We start from the raw sequence: 22,940 nt of genomic DNA, 5'->3' as shown, positions 1-22,940 counted from the left end.
TGGCTTGGCTGGAGCCAGGCCCCAGACCTTTCTTCTCTCCACCTAGTATATCTTTCCACTCTGTTTACTGCGTAGGTCTCCAGTGGCCCTCAGCTTCAGAGTGAGTCACGCACAATTGCTCCTGTAATTTATGGCTCTATGAAAGATCATTCCACAGTGGAGAGATTAGGGTTTATGAAATGTGCCTGGCCCCGTAGACAAGCACACGTGATGTACAATTAAAATCCGAAATGCTCTTGGCTCTTCGGATGTAAACTGCATCTTCCCGGCTGCTATTGAGTAGAGTCCGTGTGGGCTTCTGCTCTGGGAGGCAGCGGGTGTGAGGTGGCAGAAAATCACATCGTGCTGGAATCTAGTAATGAGGAGCGTTGGCCAGGTCAAAGGATTTGTTTAGCTCCCTTCTTTCCTTCTTAGCTGCAGAAATAACCAAAAGGCTTTCTCACAACAGCTACGTGAGCGAGGATGTCCTGCGGGAAACAGGGTCACTGTGTGTGTTTTATATTAATGAAGGAACTAGCAAGAGACACAGAGTTTAAGGAGTGAAGCAAGCCAGCTCTCCCTGAGGCGAAGAATCAGGGAGGAAACAATGTTACTGGCGTCAGCACTGTAGGAGGAGACGCAGCCCAATGAGATACCATGGCCAGGCCTGGCGCACCACAGCAGAGATGAAATACCCCGACATCCCACCCAACCCCACCCCTGGCCCTGTCTGCAGTGTTTTTTTTTCTTTTTCTTTCTTTCTTGGTTTAAAGCAACCACAATGAAAGTGGACAAGGGAATTGGGAAAGGCAGGTATAGGAGCAGACCTACAGGGCAAGGGCTTGAGCAGCAGAAAGCTGAGGCCCGGCTCCACCTGTTCATTTACAGGGATCACAATACGTTTAACACATTAGCAACTTATGAGTGGGAAAATTGTGGACATGTGCAGTGCCCCAGGGCTCTTTCCAGTGTGTCTAAGAAGTCACCAGTTGGGTGGGGAAGGCTCAGGAGACGAAGTCTATCTGGTGCCTTAAAACACAGGTAACCTTGCAGCTATGGCAAGCCTCCCCCCACACCAATCTGCTGCATACATTTTAGAGTTTCAGTTTGTTGACCAAGATGATGAAGAGTCAAGGCAGAACACAACAGCTACCTTCAGCAAGGCAGTTACCTGCACAGGCTCCAGCCAGTCAGTCCCTCTTGGCTCATCATCTGCTATGAGATGCCAACAGCTTAGAGCTATTCTATAGGACCCAACTGTGTAGGGCGCTCTCCCAGGTCCTGACCGACCCTTGGATCCTACAGGGTCTCTGATGTGTACACTCAGACCCCTGAGTCAGGCTTTAGGTGGTAGTGACTAAATCATCCTTAACTGGAGCAAGCAGGTAACGGGCTCTGGTACAGTGGAGGGTGGAGGGGACAAGTGTCTCCTTGGATGCTACTTCTCAGGCATCAATGGACCTATGTGGCTCTGTGCCAAGATGGATTAAGAGGTCATGTTCAGGATAGGATGGGAGGGTTGAGATCAATGAGGGACATTTGTCCTGGGTGAGAGCAAATCAGAAGAGGTCCAGGTGTGTCTGCGACCTGTCATTCCTCATATGAAGAAGAGCATGATGGGAATATGATGCTTTGCCTCCCTGGATTCCTCCAGTGAGGAATAAGTACATTGTTTAGATGGCTTTTACATTTTTACCATCTTAGAAATTCCTGGATCCAAACTTGTTTCTTTTCCCCTTAAGACTTCAATATAAAACTCACAATGAGTCTATTTTGCCCAATTAAAATATTTACTGCTTCCTACTCCTCTCTGCCACCTGCTCACATAGCTTAGCCATCCATCCCTCAAGATGGCCGTTCCTCCAGGAGCAGCTGTGGACTCTGCAGATGGGGGAGGCTTCCCATACTAAACAGACCCTGCCCTTTAATCTGCACCCAAAGATCCAGGAGGCACGATTCACACTTGTCTGCTTCCTCCCTGGCCAAACCTCTCCCCACCCACTTGCTACCGAGCGCGCTTGAATGCAGAGTCCTGAAATTTAGGGTCATGGTTTCAAAGTTCATGGTCCTGAGAATAAACAAAAAAACTATTGTGGTTGCATAGAGCTGCGGACCCCATTAACACTGTCCCATGAATATTTATAGCTGGGAACTACAAAAGAACATAGAGGCCATATTGTCCTCCTGGAGAGTTTCCTTCCATGGGGTCCTTTCTCTGTGGGTTACTTTAATGTAAGCTTTGCCGATTTAGTTGCACACTTTAAGCCGATTAACTTTTTACAAAAAAAAAAAAAAAAAAAAACCCTCCCTGTTTGTTTGTACATACACTTCCCTGACAAAGAGTCACACAAAATTGCTTCAAACCTGGTAAATCCTTCTGCTGGAAACTCAACAGAACTAAAACCATCTCTGGGTAGGATTTCCCTGTAATTCTCCTGCCTCTGGCCTCTCTACCCAACCTCTGCAAGTTTCCTGAGAGGAATGGCAGTAGTTTGACCCCCCCCCCCCATGTTTAGTTCCTGCAGTAACCCGGGCTTATCCCCAGGTGTGCATCTGAAAGAGAACTAGCAAGGTCCCTCGCTGCTTGAGCTGCCACAGGGATGGGCAAATGCCAAGCTGGGGGCAGATCTCATGGTATCTCTAAAAGACACAGGAAGGGAACCAAATAATTGCTATGGAGGGGCACTTAGAGACATTGATTCTGTTGGTTCCCAAACTTGAGTGTGAATCAGAACAGGGCGTGCCGGAGTCTGTATTTGAACGTGTGTTCCCGGGCTCTGCTCCTTTGGTTGAGACTCGGAGTTCCGTACATCAACATCCTCCTTAGATGCACAATGCACGTGGGTTGTGGGCCAGACCTCCTGCAGCTTGGAGCTGCTCAGCTGTCTCCTGTGCTGGCGAAGGAACGCCAATGAAGGCAAATATTACTTGTATGGGATCACGAACAGCTTCCTGTGTGAGTTGTGCAAGTGTGTGCTGTGCCATCTTTACCGGTGCAGACATCCTGAAGTGTAACCCCCTAGCGTGAGATTTGTGGTCAGGCAAGATGGGGACTGAAAAGTCCCTCAAGCACTAAGTGTACATGAGAGAGTAAGGAAATGGTTGGTTGGAAGAGGGGAAGGGAGAAGGGGAGAGTTCACTGCTGAAGGGCTCTTCCTTGCAGAGGCCAGGTTTCCTAGGGTTTGGAGAGAGTTTCTGGGTGAGTCATGTGGCCAAGAGTCTCTGGGAAGGCTAGGTCTGTGCTATTTGGGAGCTAGCGAGGCATAGCTTGTTGAGAGTGGCTGGTGCTGACAGCATTGGAGGGGGGGTGGTCTCCCTCTGCCTGGCTGGGCCACTGCCTGGCTCGGAGACTTCCAGCTCTGAGGGTCTGACACCCCAAGTCAGGCACCTGGTTTCCTTAAACACTGCCAGAATCCCAGTGTCTCCAAGACTCACAGAAACTCTAATGGGAAGTGTTGTGGGGGATCTCCAGGGCCACCTTCCTGCACTCTGTCCCCTCTAGGCACCTGTCTGGGTGGATGTCCAGCCTTGGCCATGCCAGTTGCTCATCTGAAGCAGACTGCTGAGCCCACCCAGAATCCTGGTTCCAGAAGCTGGGCCTGTGTGGGAACTCAGAACTGAGCTCAAATCTGAAGTTGGAGCCAGAGGTTTGATTTCGCACTAACAACCTCCCTCAGGTCTTCCAGGAGATCCACTCATTCATTCCTTTACGAAACAGTTAACATAGGTCAGAACCAGGCCTTATGCTGGGAACTGGGGGAGGAGGTGTGCACAGAAGGGGTGGCAAAAGTGAAGGATTCCTCAAAACCTCTGCACCCTCGCTTTTCTTCCAGCCCTGGATCTCTTCTTCCTCCTCTGCATATCAACCTCTCAGTTCCTGTGACCTCATGACCTGCCACCTTTAGGAATCCACATGGCTATGTCCTTCCTCCGCTGGGACCACTTCTGATCCTGCCCTGACAGAGCTTTGCCACTTGTCACATCTTTGCATACGTCATTCCTTTTTGGCCAGCATGCTTTTAACTGTGCGCCCTGCCTGGGTTCTGCTCATCTTCCGTTCCCATGCTTAAGTGCACTGCGCTTTGATGCACTGTCTGGTGCTAAAGGAGCCACACCTTAGCAATGTGGCTGCTGATGGCATCAGAGTAGAAGGAGGTCTCCCTCTGCCTGGCTGGGGACAGAGACCGTGCTACTGTGGATGGAGAGGAACAGACAGGGTGAAGTGCTATGCTGAGCACATTCTGTGGTGGAGGATGCTGGACAGGAGTCTGCCCCAGCGACTTGTCCCTGTCAAATTATGGGTCTTCCTCCTTTATAGCTACAAGGGGCAGGCACACATGATAACCCCAGGAAAGAATAGAGTTTAGGAGCTGTGACATGGTATGCATGTACTGCCATAGCAGTAGTGAGCTAGAGGTGCTACACCAGCTTGTGAGAGCCGCTTCACCTCCTCTAACTTTACCTCCTGTGACTAAAATCAGTCATGGCAGCAGCTTTACACCAGGGAATCAGCCAGCATGACTAACCAAGGCTGCGTCTGCCCAGCCCACTGCTAAACACCATTGTACGTACCACTTACTGAGTAGTACTAAAAGTTTGTTTTTAGGGCTGGTGGAACAACTCCGTGGATAAAAGGGTTTGCTCTGAATCCTGACCACTCCAGTTCCACTCCCAGAGCTCCCATAAAGATAGGAGAAGAGAACGGATCCCAAAATGCTGTCCTCTGGCCTCTATGTACATGCCTGCCTATCATGTACACATGGACAGGAACAATAAGTGAAACAAATCTAAACATTTTTAAAAGAAAGAATACCTTTAAAATCGGTCTTGTTTTTATATTTCTACAGTTCACATGTACTAACTTTAAAAATATATTTGAGGAAGAGAGTGATGGAAAGAAATACCCGATGTTGACCTCTAACCTCATGCATATGTACCTATGTGTGCTTGCCCATCTCCTACACACATGCACACATTTATACAAACATGCACTTACACTGTGTACATATGCATACACTAATTTCTTTTGACCGCTTTGTAAATATTCCCTCTCTCCTTGGAGACCAGGTCTCTTCAGAGCCTCAGCTGACCTAGAACTCGTTATCTAGCCCCAGGCTGGCCTTGCACTGAGGTCCTTCTTTTCCAGCCTCCTGAGTACCAGGATTACAGGTGCAAGCCTCCATGCCCAGCTACAGGTTTCTAATTTTTATTTCTGAAAAGCATTCTTCTTATTGTAGATCATCACCGTCTCTCCCTGAAATGCCCTCACCTTATGAGTCAGGATGCCATCACCAAACAGTACCTCCTGTTGACAGCTCCTGGAATTGCAGGGTAAAGCTCTAGCAAGCTCTAGGAAGTTGGAGATGAAGGCAGAAGGGATTTCATGGAAATGCATTTGAGATTCTTTCTATGACTTTGCACTTCCACATCTCACAAAGGTTGCCCAGTTTGATTTCTCATTACAGCCAAGACAGACACAAGAGAGATTGCAGGGAGCCTGTGACTCCAGTGTCATGGGTATTGGGGACAGTCTCTTGTTGCCATTGCTAGTGCTATGCAGGTTTAGTGTATATATAATTTATTTGGGGGATCTTTTAAGCATGTAAGTCCTTTCTCAACAAGTTCAGGATGGCCTCTGAGGTTACATATTTCTGTCAAGCTCCAAGATGTCGTCAATGTTCCTGATCCATGGATGGCAGTCTGGCTCCCTGGCAGTTAGCAGTGGAAGAGGTCATGGGCATGCCTGGAGAATTTTCTTATAAAAGGCTTTCGTGGGTCACACCCTGTCTTTTAGTAATATTTAAGTGGCTATTTTTTTTAGATGTATTGTTTTCCCTTGGTATATGTGAGGACTGATTGATTCCAACATGGATACTGAAACCCACAGATGCTCAAGTCTCTAGGTCTAATAGTGTCATACTTGGAGGGTAGCAGTAGGTACTTTCTCCCATTTAATTCCTGACATTATGCAAAGGCTTTATAAATAATTGCTATACTCTATGGCTTAGGGGACTATGAGAATGAAAACAGCCTGTATGTGTTTAGTACAGACACAATGGTTTTTTTCAATTTGTTTTTGATCCATGATTGATTTGAATCCAGGTATAGAATTGGCATGGAGGATTGACTGTAGGCTTTGACTTCTAAATTTTGTTGAAACAACTTTAATGTTTTATTTGTTTGGATTTAATTTTTCTGTGCAGAACACAGTTCCAAGTCAACTCAATTTTTCCTTAGTTGGCTGAGTCATTTGTTTCAACACAAGCCGTTGAACAGTCTCTTGCTTTCCACAAATCTGTGAGACCTCATTTTTCAGAGTTTTCTTACACAATCTAGAGTCTGGCTCTAGACTAGTCTTTATGACAGGGATGTGGCAACTATATTACATTCTCTCTTTACAGTTCTTATATAATTATAGGGGTGAATTTTAGATAATTTTGTCAATAATAAAAATTATTGTGATTTTTGAAGTATATGAACCTACACATCACCTTGGGAAGAGTTAACCTTTAAAATTATAACCTTTCTCATTCTTGACTATAGTACATTTCTCCTTCAGATTTACCCAATTTTATAGTTTTTTTTAGTTTTTCCTTTTTGTGATTTATTTTTGTATATGCATGTATGTATGGTGTGTGTGTGTGTGTGTGTGTGTGCCATTGTGCACACATAAGGCTCAGAGAACAACTTGTGGGAGCTGACTTTTTATTCCACAGTTTGGGTTCTGCGGATTGAACTCGGGTTCTAGGACTCGAAGGCAAATGCCTTAACCAACGTGCTATGTTGCTCACTTGCTTTTACAGTTTTAGCAGGAGTCTGTGTTTCTTTCTTTCTTTCTTTCTTTTTAGGATTTATTTATGTATATGAGTACACGATTGCTCTCCTCAGACACATTAGAAGAGGGCATCAGATTCCATTACAGATGGTTGTGAGCCACCATGTGGTTGTTGGGAATTGAACTCAGGACCTCTGAAAGAGCCATCGGTGCTCTTAACGGCTGTGCCATCTCTCCAGCCCAGTCTGTGTTTCTTAATACAGTGCCACACTTCCTATTAAACTTATTCCAAGGTTTCTGACCCTTCTTGTTCTTTTAAATAATTTTATATATTATATGTTGTAGTTTTTATTACATTACACTCAACTTTATGACAAAGTCAACCATTTAAGTTTAAATTAATTAAAGCAAAAATAAGATTTAAAATTTAATTTCTCCCTTATATTTACCGCATTCCAAATGTCTAGGAACCACAGAAAGTTAGTGGGTACCAGACCGAAGCTCAGATATTGAACCCCTTTAAAAATTGCTGCAAGTTTCAATTATACAGATGTCTGGTGTGTTACTGTTGATATGTTAACTTCGAGCCAGTTATTTCAAGATTAGATTTTCCAAGAAAGGATTTTCTTTTGATCAAACTTGTTTTTTTTCTCCCCTCTGAAATACTATGAGACCATCTCCTTCCTGTCAAGGAAGAGTTGACAAACACGTACCAGAAGGGTTACTGTCCCCCCCACCCCCTGGGCCATGGAAGTCATTACTAATCGATTACAGCACTACTGCTATTTCCTGAGTTATTAAAACCGCCTTCTTCAGTGTCCTGTTCTTCTCCATGGAGACACAATATTAACTACAGTGGGTAAATAGCGAAAACTAAAGCCCTCCCTGTGGTTTGAAGAACACACTGCGGCAGGAGTTTGGGACTGCCGGTCTCCACGGAACACGGTTGTCTGAACACCAGAGGACTGGGGAGGAGGTGCCTTTCTGAGTTGTGGGCAGGAAGCTACTTGGATTGTCTCGGGTGGGATATCCATGGGGTCAGTTTCAGAGGCCTTGAGATGGAATCCGATGAATCTGTAGGGCCGGAGGGAAGAGTCTGGGGTCCAGATTCTATCACAGGAAGCCTGTGGAGGCCACAGGGAGGGGAATGTGACTAACTGTGGCAAGGTCTTTCTGGGCTCTGAGGAGGGATTGAACACCAGATCTTTCCATTGTGTGATGCCTCAAAGCCAGCCCTGGACCCACTTGTGTCTGATGTGAGTAAGATCTACCGGGCTGGGCATTTGTGAAGGGCAATGTTCCAGAGGGTGGCGTGGTGACTATATAGCGCTACTCATGTAGACATTGCTGAGGATTTTGAGGTCTATAGGACAGAGATATCTTATCACATTTACTTAGTGGGTCCAGGTACTGGCTTTGGACTCAACACTTGCTCACAGCAACTCACTTGATGCTCACAGCAACCCTGGAAGGAAGCAACATCACTGTTTATCCCCATCTGAGAGATGAAGATACTCAGACGGAGGGAGTTTAAGTTGTATGCCTGGTTTCTCCCAGGCAGTATCTACGAGATTCTGTTCCATGCATTGTGCCTCTGGCTTAGCTTTCTTAGTGTGAGAAGTGGTCTTTGACAGATGAAATGTGTGTGCATAAAACCAGAGTCTGACTTCAAGACATTTAGAATCTTGCAAAGTGGGGGAAGGTGAGTAGATCTAAATGCTGAGGGAGCTGTGAGATGGAAGGATAGGACCAGAGAGCGACCAGGGCCGGAGCAAGCTCTGCTCCTTGCTGGCTATGTGATCCTGAGTATGATTTTCTTTACTGAGACTCCGTTTTCTGGTTTATAAGAGGGTACATAATCAATATGGGAATATCAATATGAGAAAGGGGGAAGTGAACACGTAGGTTGACGCCATTGATACTTGTAAAGTATAAAAACCCTAATGCTAGTGTGCTGCGTGATCCCCAGCCTTATCTGCCTGAAACCTGCTGACCACAGTTACAGCACCTGTTGGGGGAGGAGATGGCACAGTTTAATCCTACAGCAACAGAGAGTCAGGAAGGGGTGTGTCAGGATGGGAGGAGAGTTCACCGGAGCAGACATGGGAGTTGTAGCTGTCCTCAGGATAGAGGGTGAAGAGGGGAGAAACAGGTGCCAAGGAACTCAGTGAGAATCGGGATGGCCTGTGGGTCACTGAGCACTCACCGTGTCCAGTACTGTGCTGCTGTTAGCAAACCTTGTCTTGATTATATCTCACACAACTCTGAGGTCCAGTTCCAACGTTATCCCCAGATGAAGACGCCAGAGCTGAAGTGAGCCAAGTGATTGGCCAAACAGCACCATGGCGATGCACCTGGTGGGACAGAACTGCATGCCTCATCACCAAAAGGCAAAGAGAAAAAGGCGAAGGGGTCTAGTACCATTTTCCCAGTCTCATGGCTCCACTACTCCCCAGTGGGGCCCATCGAGGTCCACACCTTTACTACACGGGCCTATGTGGACATGTATCCAAAGTAGAATGACACAGCATCCTATAAGCCATTTCTGTGTTCTACATCATCTGTGCTCAAGATGCCAGGTGCTGGACTTGGCTATTTAGAACATTGTTTGTCCTCAGAGAAGGAACCTGTAGAATGGGGAAGTGGGGAGGGGCAGGAGATACTGAGAGAGATGCAAGTGATGGCATTGTGCTTTTTTGTCTATATTCTGGGGATGGAAGAAGAAAGAAACAGCCATCTCTCCATGATGGATTGTCCACAGCTGCCTGGGGCTAGGGTGAGGTGGGGATATCTATAGGCCAAGCCTCTGGGTTGCCATGGTGGTTGGCCCAGATACTATGGCTTTAATACAATTATCTCTGAGACTCCGGGAGAAATTTAATGGCCAGTTCTGTCTTCTTCTGGGGGTCAGTTGACAAATCCCCTTTCTTGACCTCCAGGCTTAGTTGACCCACTGCGCTTTATCTTGCTAGCTGTCTTCTGGGGAGATATTGCTCTGGATGAAGATGATCTCAAGTTATTTCACATCGACAAGGCCGAGGACTGGACCAAGCCATCCATGGACAAACCGGGACACGACACTGGCAAGTATTGGCCCCCTCATCTGCTTGGGTCCCCATGGGATGCTTGAGGGCTCCACCAGGAATCTTTGATATCTCTGACCTGTGTGAACCTGGAGGGACCACACCACTTCTGATGAAGGCATGGAACTGGGACATTAAACTCTCTTGCTATCTTGCTCTCTTGCTCTTGCTTTCTCTCCCCTCTCTCTCTCTGTGTGTATGTATATATGCATGTGCAACATGCATTTGTTCACACTTGTTCATGCATGCACATGTGTGTGGAGGTCAGACATCAATGTCAGGTGTCTACCTAGCTCATTCTCCACCTTTTTCAAGGTATAGTCTCCCACTGAACCTCTGGCTTATCAGTTTGGCTAGGTTGTCTGGCCAAGGAGCCTCTGCCTCTCCCTGGACCTTGCTCCCAGCCTTGGGCTACCACCCCTGGCTTTCTAATATGAATGCTGATCATTCAAATTCAGGTCCTCATGATGTACAGCAGGCACATCATCAACAGAACCATCGTCCCAGCCCAAACTTAGCCAATCCTTCTAAGAAAATCTCTAGTTGCCTCTGTTGGAAGGTTCAGCCTGGAGGCTAGTGTTGGCTCTTAAGAATCTAGCTTGAGATTTTGCTTGTCCCAGACTGGAGAGAGTTGCTAACTGGGCTGGATTTAAATGATCTCTGACATTGTCAATGGTAATGACCAATCAGGCTAAAATGAGATGTTTGCCCATGGAGAATTGTGCACTTGTTTGATTGACAACCAGAAAAGTCCTTATGTTGTCTGGGCCAGGAGACCCACCCAGTTTTCATCCTGTGGCTACTTTCTCTCTTCTTTCTCTCTGTGCTGCCATCCTTGAGATGAGGCTGGTTCCCTCACTCTCTACCACCCATACGCTAGACTCAAGTGGCCTTAGCTTTCTAGCCTCCTGGTCTTTAGAAGCAGTGCAGGGAACTGAATGTGGGATTAGGAAACCTCATGTGACAGATGGTAACTTATTATTTGATGACTGAGGCTCATAGCATCCTGCTCTCTGTGAACCTTTCCCCACACATTCTTCCTTCTCTTGAAGCTATTTAAGCTTCATCCTGGGTCAGGTTCAGTGCTGGTGAGAGAAACAGAACAGTCTAACCTTTGCTTGCATGGAGCCCCTCAGGGCAGGCAGACGGGTGTAGATCTGGCTCCGTGTCCCTGTCTATAAAACAGTGAAACTTTGACTCATTCCATAGAGGTTTTGAAGTTGATGCCAAAGGTAAAAGGCTAGCCCAGTGACTAACATAAAAATCTCAATAAATAGGAGGAATTTATGGTGAGTGTGCAGTAAATTAAGAGCAGTGGGAAGAGACAAGAGTGGAGGAGTCTTGGAGCATCATATACATGGCACTGTCATGTGTCATGAAGGAGAATTAGGAACCCTGAATAGAAGAGGAGATTTCAGGTGCAGGAGAAGACAAGTGCATAGGAAACACAAGAGGGGTTCTATATGGAACAGAGGTAAGTTGTAGTCACTGAAAGATGGCCTTTTGGGCAGACTCCTTTATGTAGACATCTTGAGAGAATATCTAGGGCAGATGACAAACAAAACTTCTTTACTGTCTACCCTAATGAGCCTGGGCTTAATCTGTGTACAACAGGAGTCCTCTCTGAAAGGTCTCAATAAGATTATAGCTTGCTAAGTATGGACTTGGCCATCTCTTGGTAGAGAGGCTCAACCTTCTACTTACCGTAGCTTATTAGCTGCTCTGAGGATGCTGAGTCCTGGCTGAGGATGTAAACAACTGGTCACACTGATTGCTGGTAGTGATGTCATGGGTGTATCCCTCATGATGTACTTGGTGATGTTAAGACTATTCCTGAAAACCAGAGAGAGGAGGATGAGATGTGTCCAGAGTCAGAGGCTCCGAGGTTATCTGAGGAGAATGAGCGGCTAGTGGGATTGTCTACACAGCTCCCCACAGGGGTTGTCAGATGAACAGCCAATGTTGTCAGTAGGTCATGGAGCCATTGCTAGTGTCTGGGGACACATCTGTGGTGTCTGAGTCTATGAGCAACATTAAAATTTGTATGGCCTCTTCTATGTGGTTTGAAGAACTGCCTAGGGGTTCAAATGAAGAATCGGATTATTATTATTTTTTTTTATAACGGCATATCTACTGCCTCAGCTGTGCTCCAGCATAACAAGCCATCTCTTTATGATTTATCGCAACATCCGTTCGCCCTCTTCCTCAGCCCTTCCTAGAGGTCTGGAGAAGATGATCTAATGAATTTGTGCTTAAGGTGGTTCTTAAGCTTCATTTCACAGTGTTGCTTAAAACTAGTGAACACTAAATATCTTGCACATTCACTGCGATGAACTTTCCACTATGTTGCTTGTGTGGTACGTCTCAGACCCCAAAGATTCTTCCTCACAGTCAGTGCTCTTCCCAGGATCATCACTAATCTGACCTTCATCAGCATCACCCTGCTTTGTCTGTTCAGGCCATGCCCTGCTTAAGTGTTCTTCTGTATCTTGTACTAGCCTGCACTACTACAAAATTCACCCATTACGTTGATGAAATAGCTCATCCCTTTTCAGGACTGTGAACTGTTCTGAGACATCTTCTGTTGACAGACGTTTGGGCAGCTCAGGGTCTTCTGCTATAATAAATGTGGTAAAGGCAGAATGGATTGCCTTAAGCACCCATTGCCCCTTGGGAAACTGCCCTATGTGGAATGGTAGGGTACTGGGTTCAAGTTGATATTATCAAATCAATTTCCAAAGGGTTGTGCCAACTCACACTCCAGACGGGAACATACTTCCTTAGGAAGCAGAAGTGGTACCCAGGAAGTCTGTTATTAGGTTTGGATCTTGAGTTCCTTATCGTGGGTCTCTTGTACCCTCTGGACCACACAACAGGCCCATGTGCTATCAGGATTCACAGGGTTACCCCATCAACTCTCTTTCACTGCTCCTGGGGGCATTTGCTGTGGTATAGCAGGGATGAGGGAAAGGCTGCAGAGAGACTGGGCAGTGGTCAGACACAGTACCATGCATAGCTTAGTAACGGAAGGTTACTAAGGATGCTGTGGGGAAGGAATGTCCAGTGGATTGCCTCCCTCAGACGCTGACTCAGCAAAGATGTGGGACTGGGATGCCTATCTGATCTGTCCTCATCTTGTGAGCTAATGGAGGACAGCTCCTACATCACATTTGGCTTTGGACTCCCTAGAAGCAGGCCCTGGACCTAGAAGGTGCTGAGCAGTGTTGATGGGGACAAGAAGACAGTGGTAATAGAAGTTGCAGACCCTGACCTTCTCTAGGAGGTCGCGTGTGCCAAAGGGGTGTTAGCCTCAGAAGGATGCTATGAGCACTGATCACAGACACAGGCTTGCCCTATCTGGGCTGAATCCCAGAGGTGAGCCTCGGTTGTTTTTTTTTTTTTTTTTTTTTTTTAATCTGCCAAATGGGAATAGAAATCATTTTTACCTCAGATTAAGATCACGAGGTCACAGGATAGAATAAGTGTGACGTGTCTGGCACCTGATAAATGCTCGATAAGGGTCGAATCTTCTTCATATTTGCAGAGAGAAGATTGGTGTAGGAAAGGTTTGGAATCAAAGTGAAGACCAGGGGAAGTTGCCACATATGGAAGGCTCAGGGGTGGGACAAGGAGGCGGACACCAAGGCTCTGAATGCACCAGCGATGTCCCCTCCTTTCTCAACATAGTGCAGGCTTTTTCTTCAGTGTGTTTTTGTGGCAAGGTGAATTTTTATCCCAATTACTTTTCTCCGAGGGTCAGTTGCGTTTTGTAACTCTCTAGAATAGTTATTTTATTTTCAGGTTGGGAATATTTTTAATTGATTTTTGCTGATTAAACTAATACTGCATGATTTTTTTAAAAGTGCAAAGGCCCATAAGTGGAAAAGGAAAATCCTTTATCTCAACCCCAGGGATCACTGGTGCTCCTTGCTGAACTTCTTTCTGTCTTGATGTGCCATGGCCTTGTGTACAACCACACACACACACACACACACACACACACACACACACACCTTTTAAACATAACAATTTCACTTCTGGAATGTGCTGGTGTAACCTACATGTTTGGTAACATCCCATCGTGGATGCCCCTCACCCCATGCAAGGCCACCAGTGGTCCACGGGCAGCCCCGCCACACCACATCTAAGCCCTTAGGTATGGATGTCAAAACTGTTTCCCTTTTTTTGTACATAGACCTTTAAGCATTTTCTGTGTTAAAAAATAAATAAATGTAAAGGAGCCATTCCTTAACCCAGTCTCGCTAGTTCCAATTCGGGGAAGGATGCAGTCTTTACCTCACCTAGTCTCTGCACTTTGATAAATGCAGTTGCCTTTCGTGGAGGCAGAGAAGGGAGGTCCAGCAGGAGAGAGCTGAAGTCCCCGCATGGGGCACTAGAGAAAAGGCTGGCACTGCAGGGCAGCCACAGGCCACTTCCATGGCTTTACCCTGTAAGCTGGAGAGCGTCTCTCCAGGCTTCAGAACACAGGGATGCCGATCGCTTCTAAGGTGAGCCAGCCGGCCTCTTTGTCCAGAGGTATCCTGAAGGTGCTCACGTTCTGAGTTCACTCAGTGGCAGCGTCCCAGCTCCCAGCGTGCTACATCCTTCCCTGGCCATCCTGCTGTATTCTGTCATCAGGAAGGAGTGGAGAACAGTTTGGATAATGAGGAGCCATGCTCTAGATTGCCCTACTCTGAGTTCAGCACGGGCCCATAAGAAGCCGTCGAAGGCTTCCGGGCTCCCAGTAGGGACTCCCGTCACTGTTCACTTAGGCCACAGGTTTGAGTTGAGTCCTAATGAGCTTCCCTGCCTCAGCTCTCTCCCTCCACATCCTGCTTCCAGATCATCTTTCTGGCCACTGTACCACTTTGTACTATTTGGAATAGGGCCCTACCCATTCATGTCTAACAGAACTCCAGAAAGTGACCCGGAGGATAGGTGCTTTGCAGATCCAGTTAGCTAAGAAGCTTAGGATGAGATCCCCTTGGTTTAGAGTGGACTCCTAAATTCAGTGACCAGAGCCTTCACACTAGGAGGACAGGATGCAGGACACAGAGGAGGAAGACATGCAGGGATGGAGGCAGAGCATGTGGAGATGATGCCACAGGAGGAACACAGCCCTGTTTCTTAGCCCCTTCACATGTTCCCATTACTTGTCCAAAAGCTTCCCAATCCACAGTCTACAGAGACAGGCTCCCTTCCCCTTCTGTCCTCTGTCCAACCCAATGACATCGTGTCTGTCCACACCCTGAGCTTCCTTCCGTCCAGCCTTCCGATCCACTCTGCTCTAAACCCCCATTCTACAGACAAAGAAATGAAGACCAGAGAAGGTTGGTGTCTCATGCTTAGCTCTGCAACTGTGTGCCTTTGTGACACGTCTTTATTCGGTGACATCTGCCAGCTGCAGGATGCCACCTGGCTGACAGTGCTGTTGAAATGGCCCCATTTGGGTGTGTCATGGAAAGAGCCCCTCGCTTCTCCACTTTTGGATGGGCCCATTCCCTAGCCCTGGGAGCTAGCTGACCAGCGGATGTGGCAGTGGCATTTGGATATGTGTGGGGCCAGGAGGCAAGAGCGTATCCTTCAGGGAGAGTCCCTCTGTATGCTTTTGATTTGCTGGGAGAAGAAAGGAGCTCTGGGCAGGCATGGGCCTAGCTGCTCTGTGAATGGAGCTCTTGAATTAACATTGTGGAGCTTCCTAAAGCTGCTAATCGGATTAGCTGTGTAGTGAAGGAAGTACTTAGCGGGAGACACACACACACACACACACACACACTTTTCAACCCTTTTGCATCTTTTCCGTATGCCTGGCAGGACCTGGTTGCCCTATTTCTGAGTCTGAGTTTCCTCTTAACAACGCAAGCTGGGCTGCGTTTGTTTGTTTGTTTCCTCTTTCCCTGAAGGGCTGAGGAGGCTTGCTTTGAACATTCCCATCTTTGCAAATGCACCTTGAGAGGAAGTTCTATCTTGCATTTGTCTCTGTTGGGATAATGGATCTGAGTTCTTGATCTCTATAATAAGAACTCTGAAAGGGGAAGCAGTTTTAATTACTTCTTGCTGCTGATGGAAACCGATGTTTCCCACAGTGTCCATTCTGAGTCACTGGGCTGTGTACATCCCCATTGAAGAGGCCAAGTTAGCCTCTTACTTCCTTAACTCCTGCCATCTGTGCAGAGCACCTGCAGAACCCCAGCAGTTTGGCTTCTGGGCTCAAAGTAAATAAATGAGCAGAAGCGAGTCTAAGACATAATAGCTTGTGTCCTCTCTCTGGGTGTCATCTTTGAGTCATAAAGTCTTCACCCATCATCCCTTTGGCTTCTAGATTGCTACTCCTGGTCCTGACCACAACTTGGGGTGGCAGAGGGGTACCCTCATTTACTCTCTGTGATGCCATCGCAATAGAAGGGCCAATGGGACCACACCCTCATATATTTCAAGATCATTTAAACTCTGGTGTCTCAAACTACAAAGACAGACATCGGCGACTGCTGTGTACCTGAAAGGCATGTAGACATCTGAATCAGAGACAGTGATTCCGGGTTTCTGGGCTCTGTTTTCCAAGGCGGCAGGATCTAAAAAAAGACTCAGCATATATGTGTTCTCCAACACATTTTCAGCCTCAGGGTCCTTGAGGGAATTGGTGGATGGGGTGATTTTAATCAGGCCCATAGACAGACCATGAGTTCTGAATATCCACACCCATGGTGAGACATTCTCCAGCCTATTTACACAAGTTCTGTATTTTACCAATTTTCTTCATTGAGGTGGGAGTGCCTCCAGATAACACAGGTCCAGGTGAAAGGTGGGTACGTGGGTGATTCCTGTGGTGTTCTGTGGAGGATCCATGTCTTAAGTATAAGAATACTGGGCCGACTTCTTGCTGGGGCAGCGCCCAGGATTCAGATCTGTCTGCTCATACACTAGACACTGCCAAGTGCCATCTTGGACACACCTGGCTGTTGGAGATCTGTGTTGCTGATGACTCTGACTTTGGAAGCTGGAGAGGGACAGAAGGCTTAGGGGCATTTTCTCTTTCATATCCATCTCACTGGATCCCCAGAAGCAAAATTTAACAGATTTGGTGATTTTAATTTTTGAATCATTTTGCATTTGACATTGATTTTGGGGGGAGTCTGATGAACATCAGTGAATAGTTCTCTGAGAAAACACACACACACACACACACACACACACACACACACACACACACACACACTTGCTTGGAATTTCAAGGAGTTTAAACACTATTGACCTTTAAGTTATAAGACTGACCTGTGCCCTTCCACTTCCGGGTGCTTCTACACCCTTGAAGATGCTCACGTGGGCCTCTGACCTTGTGGATTTGTGCTGTGGATGGATGTTGGGCAGGCTCAAGTTTGCATCCCTGGCTCTCTATTGATTAGCTGTGGATTTAGATGAACTCATTTCCTATTTATAAGATGGGACACTTTATGTGTCATTGTCTGTACTCTAATTCTTACCTCGTGGGAGAATCAAATAAATGTAATTAGTGGAAACATTATCCCAGGATGTGGGACACAATCACACACACACACACACACACACACACACACAGACACACACACAGAGAGACACACAGAGAGAGAGAGAGAGAGAGAGACAGAGAGAGAGAGACACACACACACATAGACACACACACACATAGACACACACACAGACACACATACACACACACACACACACACACACACACACAAAACTGTACTAACCCCTTTGGTTGACATTTTGCTGTTTTCTTGTCTCCTAGTCTTTCTGGTCCTTATCTGTGTCCTAGACCCTGGGCTCCCCAGAAATTCCTTGCATGGCCCTGCCATGACCCATTGGGAATACTAAAGCCAGGCCCGTAGCAACATGCATGGAAAGGTTCTTGGATTTGATCCAACTAACATGTAGGAAATCTCTGTTAGCCCCCAAGATAATGATGTCTCTTGTTATCTCAGGTTGAACTTTAAGGTCTATACTTCATTGCTTCTAGAAATAGCCTCAAGTATTATCTCCAATCTGTCCCCTTGAGCTGCTAAATGCTCCCTCCCTCCATTACCATCCTCAAAGAAAATGTGAATTCTGCAGGCACATGGGCGAGTCTTCCTCATTCTGCACATAATCCTTGCTTCTGGTCATTATCCACTTGCAGTTAGCTTGTGTTTCTCCTTTGTCAGACCTCAACAGTCCTGACTTATTTAGTTTGCTCTTGGCCTTCATTCCTCAGTGCCAGTATCAGGCTGGGTGTATAATTGATGCTACTTGTGGGCTACAGATTTTATACACTGGCTGGATCTGACCAGGGACTAAGAACTGCATAGTGGCCTTCCTGGCTCACCCCAACCTCCTCCCTCCTTTCCCAGAGGCCATTCGGGTTAGGCTTGGAGGCTTGACTGTGGGCTGTCCAAAGGCCCTAGGAGTAAGTACAAGCTCAGAGAATGGTCTCAGCCTTAGAGTCACTGGTGGCCCAGGGCTGGGCAGATGCACACTACCTTCGTGGAGATCTGAAAATGATGTCCATTAGCCACATGGGCAGCAGCTTATCTTACCGTTCATACAGATGGAAAACATGATCCTCAGGACATCTCTGAGACAGAGAGAACATCCAGGTTCCTGCCCATGGCTCTAGCCTTTCCCAGACGGAAGCCATCCTGTGGTCAGCCTGCTCTCCCAGGAGACTTCTCTTGGCGCTCCACAGCATGGAACTTGATCTTCGTGTGCTGTCCTCCACACCCTGCCCACAGTCTCTCTGATGGCATGATACACATCTCCCTCTCTTCTCTCCCTTCTTTCATGTAAGGAATGCTAACTGGGGAGCCTTCTGTATTCAGTACCAAGACACGGCTGAATCCATGCTTTTTTCCATCATCAAGGAAAGTGAGCTGAAATGACAAGTGATTGTTGTCACATTGTAGAGCACTGGAGGGGTAGCAGCTGACATCAGAAGCGTCCCTCACCGTAGCTACCACTCATCTTCCCTAAGACTGCCTTCCAGGCCAGCGTAAGTGTGAGCCCAGCCTGGGAGTACAGGGACCCACCAGGTAGCACTAGGGAGGCCTTTAGCCAACTTTCTGGTTCTGCCTGGCAGCTGTAAAGACCAGGGCAGAGCAGGGAAAGTGGGGGTTGGGGAGGACATAGGAAGTGCTGGCCCAGGAGAATATGACAGGGACAAGAGTTAAGACGAAAGCAAAAGTCCACAAATCAAAATTAGGGGGCGAGGTAAGAGCCAAAAGAAACCAGGGTGAACAGCTCCCAAAGCCTCTACTGATGTCAGAATATCCCAGCGCCTGGACTTAGCTGGGGCTGGGGGGTCAGCAGGCACAGGGACCAGGACTCCAGCATTAGCTCCAACAAGGCTTGGCGTTGCCTCTACCCATGAAGTCTTTTATTTAGTGAGATGGTTTGGAATGATAAAGAGGCATTTGATAAAGTGCACATCTGCTCTCTGGAAAGGAAGGAAGAATGCAACATAAGGATTCTATCATCTCTTCCTCTGGGGCTTCAGTCAAGGCTAACTTACATAGTGGACAGCAGCCAGCACTCACTGAGTGTTGGGGGAGGCAAGCTCACCTTTGAATTGTTGTTCATCACCACTGCATTTGTTGGAACTGGAGCCACGGTGGGTGCTGAGCCAAGCAGGCAGGTATTCTCAGTCTGTCCGGGGAGTCGCTGCTCTCAAGGGTCATGAGTCTTGGAGTTTGAATTGGAATCAGAAGATTAGCTTGAGACGCTGTGACAGGCGACAGTCTAGTCAACGTGATCCGCAGGTATGAGATACAGAACCCACTTCAGGTAGCTCTGAAGAGTTTGTTCTGAGAAGATCTGGACAGCTGATTAATGATCAATGAATGATATGAGGGATAAAGAGATGGCTCAGTACATCAAATTCTTGCTATGTAAACTCGAGGACCTGAGTTCAGATCCCCAGGAAGCACAGGGACCAAGTGTGGTCGTGTGCATCTATCATCCCAGTACTTCTACTGTGAGGGGGAAGGGGGAGTGAGGAGGTATGGGGGATGGTCAGGAGAATCCCCTGAGGATCACTGGAAAGCTAGCCAAGAATATGCAACCGTGACCCACAAAGAGTCTTGTCTCAAATAAGCTAGAAGGAGATGACCTAAAGCTAAGGTTGTCCTCTGACCTCTACAGAGGTCAAGTAAATGTCTTAATTCATATGCACACATGCTACTTATATACATCATCATATATACACTTGATATGCACCCATGAAGCAAACACATACACAAAAGATGAGAGAATTAATAGATAATCAATAGATAGGAGAGGAAGAGGGGGAAAGGGACAGAGGAAAGGGTGATAGAAAGAGAGGAATAAGGCTAATTTCATTTTTCAGAGACCTCAAATACCCTTTGTCCTTGCATTTACTCTGATATGGCCACCACAGGACCCTATATTGTGACCCCTCAACTTAAGTGTCTCCCACCGTGGCACCTACCTGTGTAGGGGTTCTGCGAAAGTGCTGAGAGTAATGGATATTACCAAGATAATTTCAGAAAGAACTCAGCATAGGTTGACAACAGGGCTGGGGAGTTAGATACAGAAACAGCAACCCTGAAGACAGTGTGGTCCCACCATGTCTGGGATAAAGAAAAGTGATGGATGCAGCAAGCTCTGGGGCTGGAGAAGGATACAGGGATTCCCCCCTGAAGATTCTCATCTTCCTGTGGGGTTAACCTGGCCTCTTAGGGCCAAGACTCACAGTGCAGCCTAACGGGATATCATTTGTAACATCATTTTTCACGGGAAAATATGAGTTCCATCTTAGTGCACTGAATTTGGGGTCATCGTTAGGAGAGTTGCTTCATGTGGCTCTGGGTGTCAGAAAGACTGTGCCACTATCCTTTGGATTTCCCTAATCCGCGTCTATCTTTCCTCTCCTTTAACTGCGGATGTGCTTTGTTTGCACTGATGGTGTTCTTACTTTAAATGGTAGCTGATTTCTAAAGCAGAATAAAACAAAATGACCCCCTGATAAATATGCCCAATATCAGTGGTCTAGCTAGGGGAAAAAAAAGTTCTCTCTGACTGAAAAGAATGCTAATGTAAATCTTTTTGGTAAAAATGAAGGATCACTCCTTACTTTTTTGTTTGGTTTTGATATAGGGTCTAATTGTGTAGCCAGACTGGTCTCCAACTTGCCATCCCCCTGACTCAGTGCTAGGATCCCAGGTCTACCATGCTCTACCTTTCTGAACTTTCTCAGGTGACAGTTCTTGTCTCGTTTCAGTGTGGTCCTGGGAGTCTGAGTCTTTCTCTCTGCCTCTCCGTCTCTCTGTCTCTCTGTCTCTCTCTGCTCCTGGTGACCAGTGGAAACTGCCCCTTGGGGCACACCCACCCACTGATCTAGCTTGTTCTTTTGGGCACAGTGACAGGTGAAACAGGCTTTTGACAAAATTGGTGTCACAGCCTTGGAGTTCCCTGTGACAGGGCAGGCTTCAGGGACATCTGAGGTTTTTATTAACATACTGGATAGACAGACTCCTTCTGAGAGGCAGGAATGAGTCCTTTGGGGTTTTGTTGTTTTGTTTTGTTTTTTTTTGTTTGTTTTGGGTTTTGTTGTCATTGTTGTTTTTATTCTGGTAAACTCCTGGAATACTGTAAGGACTGCCCACGTGGCCTCTGCTGCTCATGGTGTAGACTGGGTCACAGTAATACCTTTGGTTTACCTTCGTCTGATGCTTGGTGGAACTGCAGACCAATCTGTTTAAATTGCATCCGATACGGCACCTTATAAAAACTGCCCGGAAGGCTCCCGGAGGTCAGGAGCACGTGACTGTGGGATAGCTTTGCTCCTTCTTAGAAAACTACATCAATGAGCCAGACAGAAGAGCCAAAGACTGCCCAGACTGCTTCCCACAAAGGGACAGGAACTGAGCCCCTGAGACAGAAGGAGCTGGGACACTGCTTTGGGCGGTAGGTGGGTCTGCTGGTGTGAGTCTAGGATGAGGCTTTTGGCCTGCTTATTCCAGGATGAAGCACTGGATGACCTGGACCAAGCTGTGCATCTTATAGGACTCCCTATACCAAGGTTGGTATGTCATCATTTCTCTGGTTTCCAAGGAGATCTGGAGAGAAGGTGAGAATGGTGTTGCAGGCAGTCACATTCCGTGATCTGACCATCTTGCTTCTCCAGTCTTCTTTGCTTGTCTTCAGATGCCCAGGAGAGAGCGGGGCTTTGCTTCTATGCCCTGTGCTCTCCAACACCCTTTCATTCCCAGGCCTCAGTGACGATAGCTCAGGGCCTTGCTTCCGGCCTGTCATTAGGGTTGCCTACAGGCATGACTGTCCCCTCCACCCTCCAGCCCAGAGGTCCCAAGCTGTCAGCCCCCCAGCCAAATCTGGTCTGCAGATGTGTGTTGTTTGTTTTGTAGTGCTTACATTTTTTAAAATTTACTGCCAACATTTGAAAATCAGATTTCTCATGAAAACCCAGAGCTCTGGCTTGTCTTGAGGAGCTGGAAGATCCAGTCACACTAGCCCAGAGTCCACATGGCAACAATCAGTGGGTTGCATAACTCAACTGAGCTCAGCAGGGCCGCGTCCTCTGCAAGTTGCCCACAGTCCCATCAGTTCAGAATCCTCTTTTGACACCTGTGTTACCTGCCTGGTCCCTGGCCTAACTCACTTGGGCTTGCATAGTAACCCAGCAAGACAGAGGCACAACCTTGGGCCCTGATGAAAGTCCTACAATGCAGGTCAAGGTCCTTTTTCTCTTCTTCTTTAAGGTAGGCTCGTAGGACTTCAGCTAGTACCTGGATGCCTGAGAAAAGGTCTTAATCTGGGGCCTCTTTTCTTCCTTCTGTTGAATATTGTCTTGGTACCTGCTTCTAATATAGCATGCTACCTCCTGAGCTCTGGATGACACTAGGGACACAGAAAATGCAGGTGGAGGGGACGGACACATTCAGTAGTTTGCTTGAAGGGTTTGTGGCCCTGCCTATGGCTAGGCTCTTCTTGTCTCAGTGAACCCATGGGAGGGTGACAATGAGGATACATCAATGTCTCTGCAACATTTTTCCAACATGTCAGTACCCAGAGCATCACTTATGGTAACCTCTATTTTCTGATGTCCCTGCTTC

General features: G+C 47.0%; 1 protein-coding gene across 2 annotated transcripts in view; it reads left to right on the top strand.

Moving 5' to 3' along the window:
* Window positions 1-22,940, top strand: part of Tll2 (tolloid like 2) — a 121,521-nt gene that overhangs the window by 13,655 nt on the left and 84,926 nt on the right. Inside the window, exon 2 of one of the 2 annotated variants that reach the window (XM_021206754.2) lies at window positions 9,727-9,837. In XM_021206754.2, coding sequence (XP_021062413.1) covers window positions 9,727-9,837 — 111 coding nt within the window. Of the gene's footprint in view, window positions 1-9,726; window positions 9,842-22,940 lie in introns of both variants that reach the window. The other variant, XM_021206762.2, reaches the window with a different exon arrangement.

The sequence above is a fragment of the Mus pahari genome, chromosome 1 (assembly GCF_900095145.1).
Source record: "Mus pahari chromosome 1, PAHARI_EIJ_v1.1, whole genome shotgun sequence".
Lineage (NCBI taxonomy): Eukaryota > Metazoa > Chordata > Mammalia > Rodentia > Muridae > Mus > Mus pahari.
This window is presented reverse-complemented; position numbering and strand designations above follow the sequence as displayed.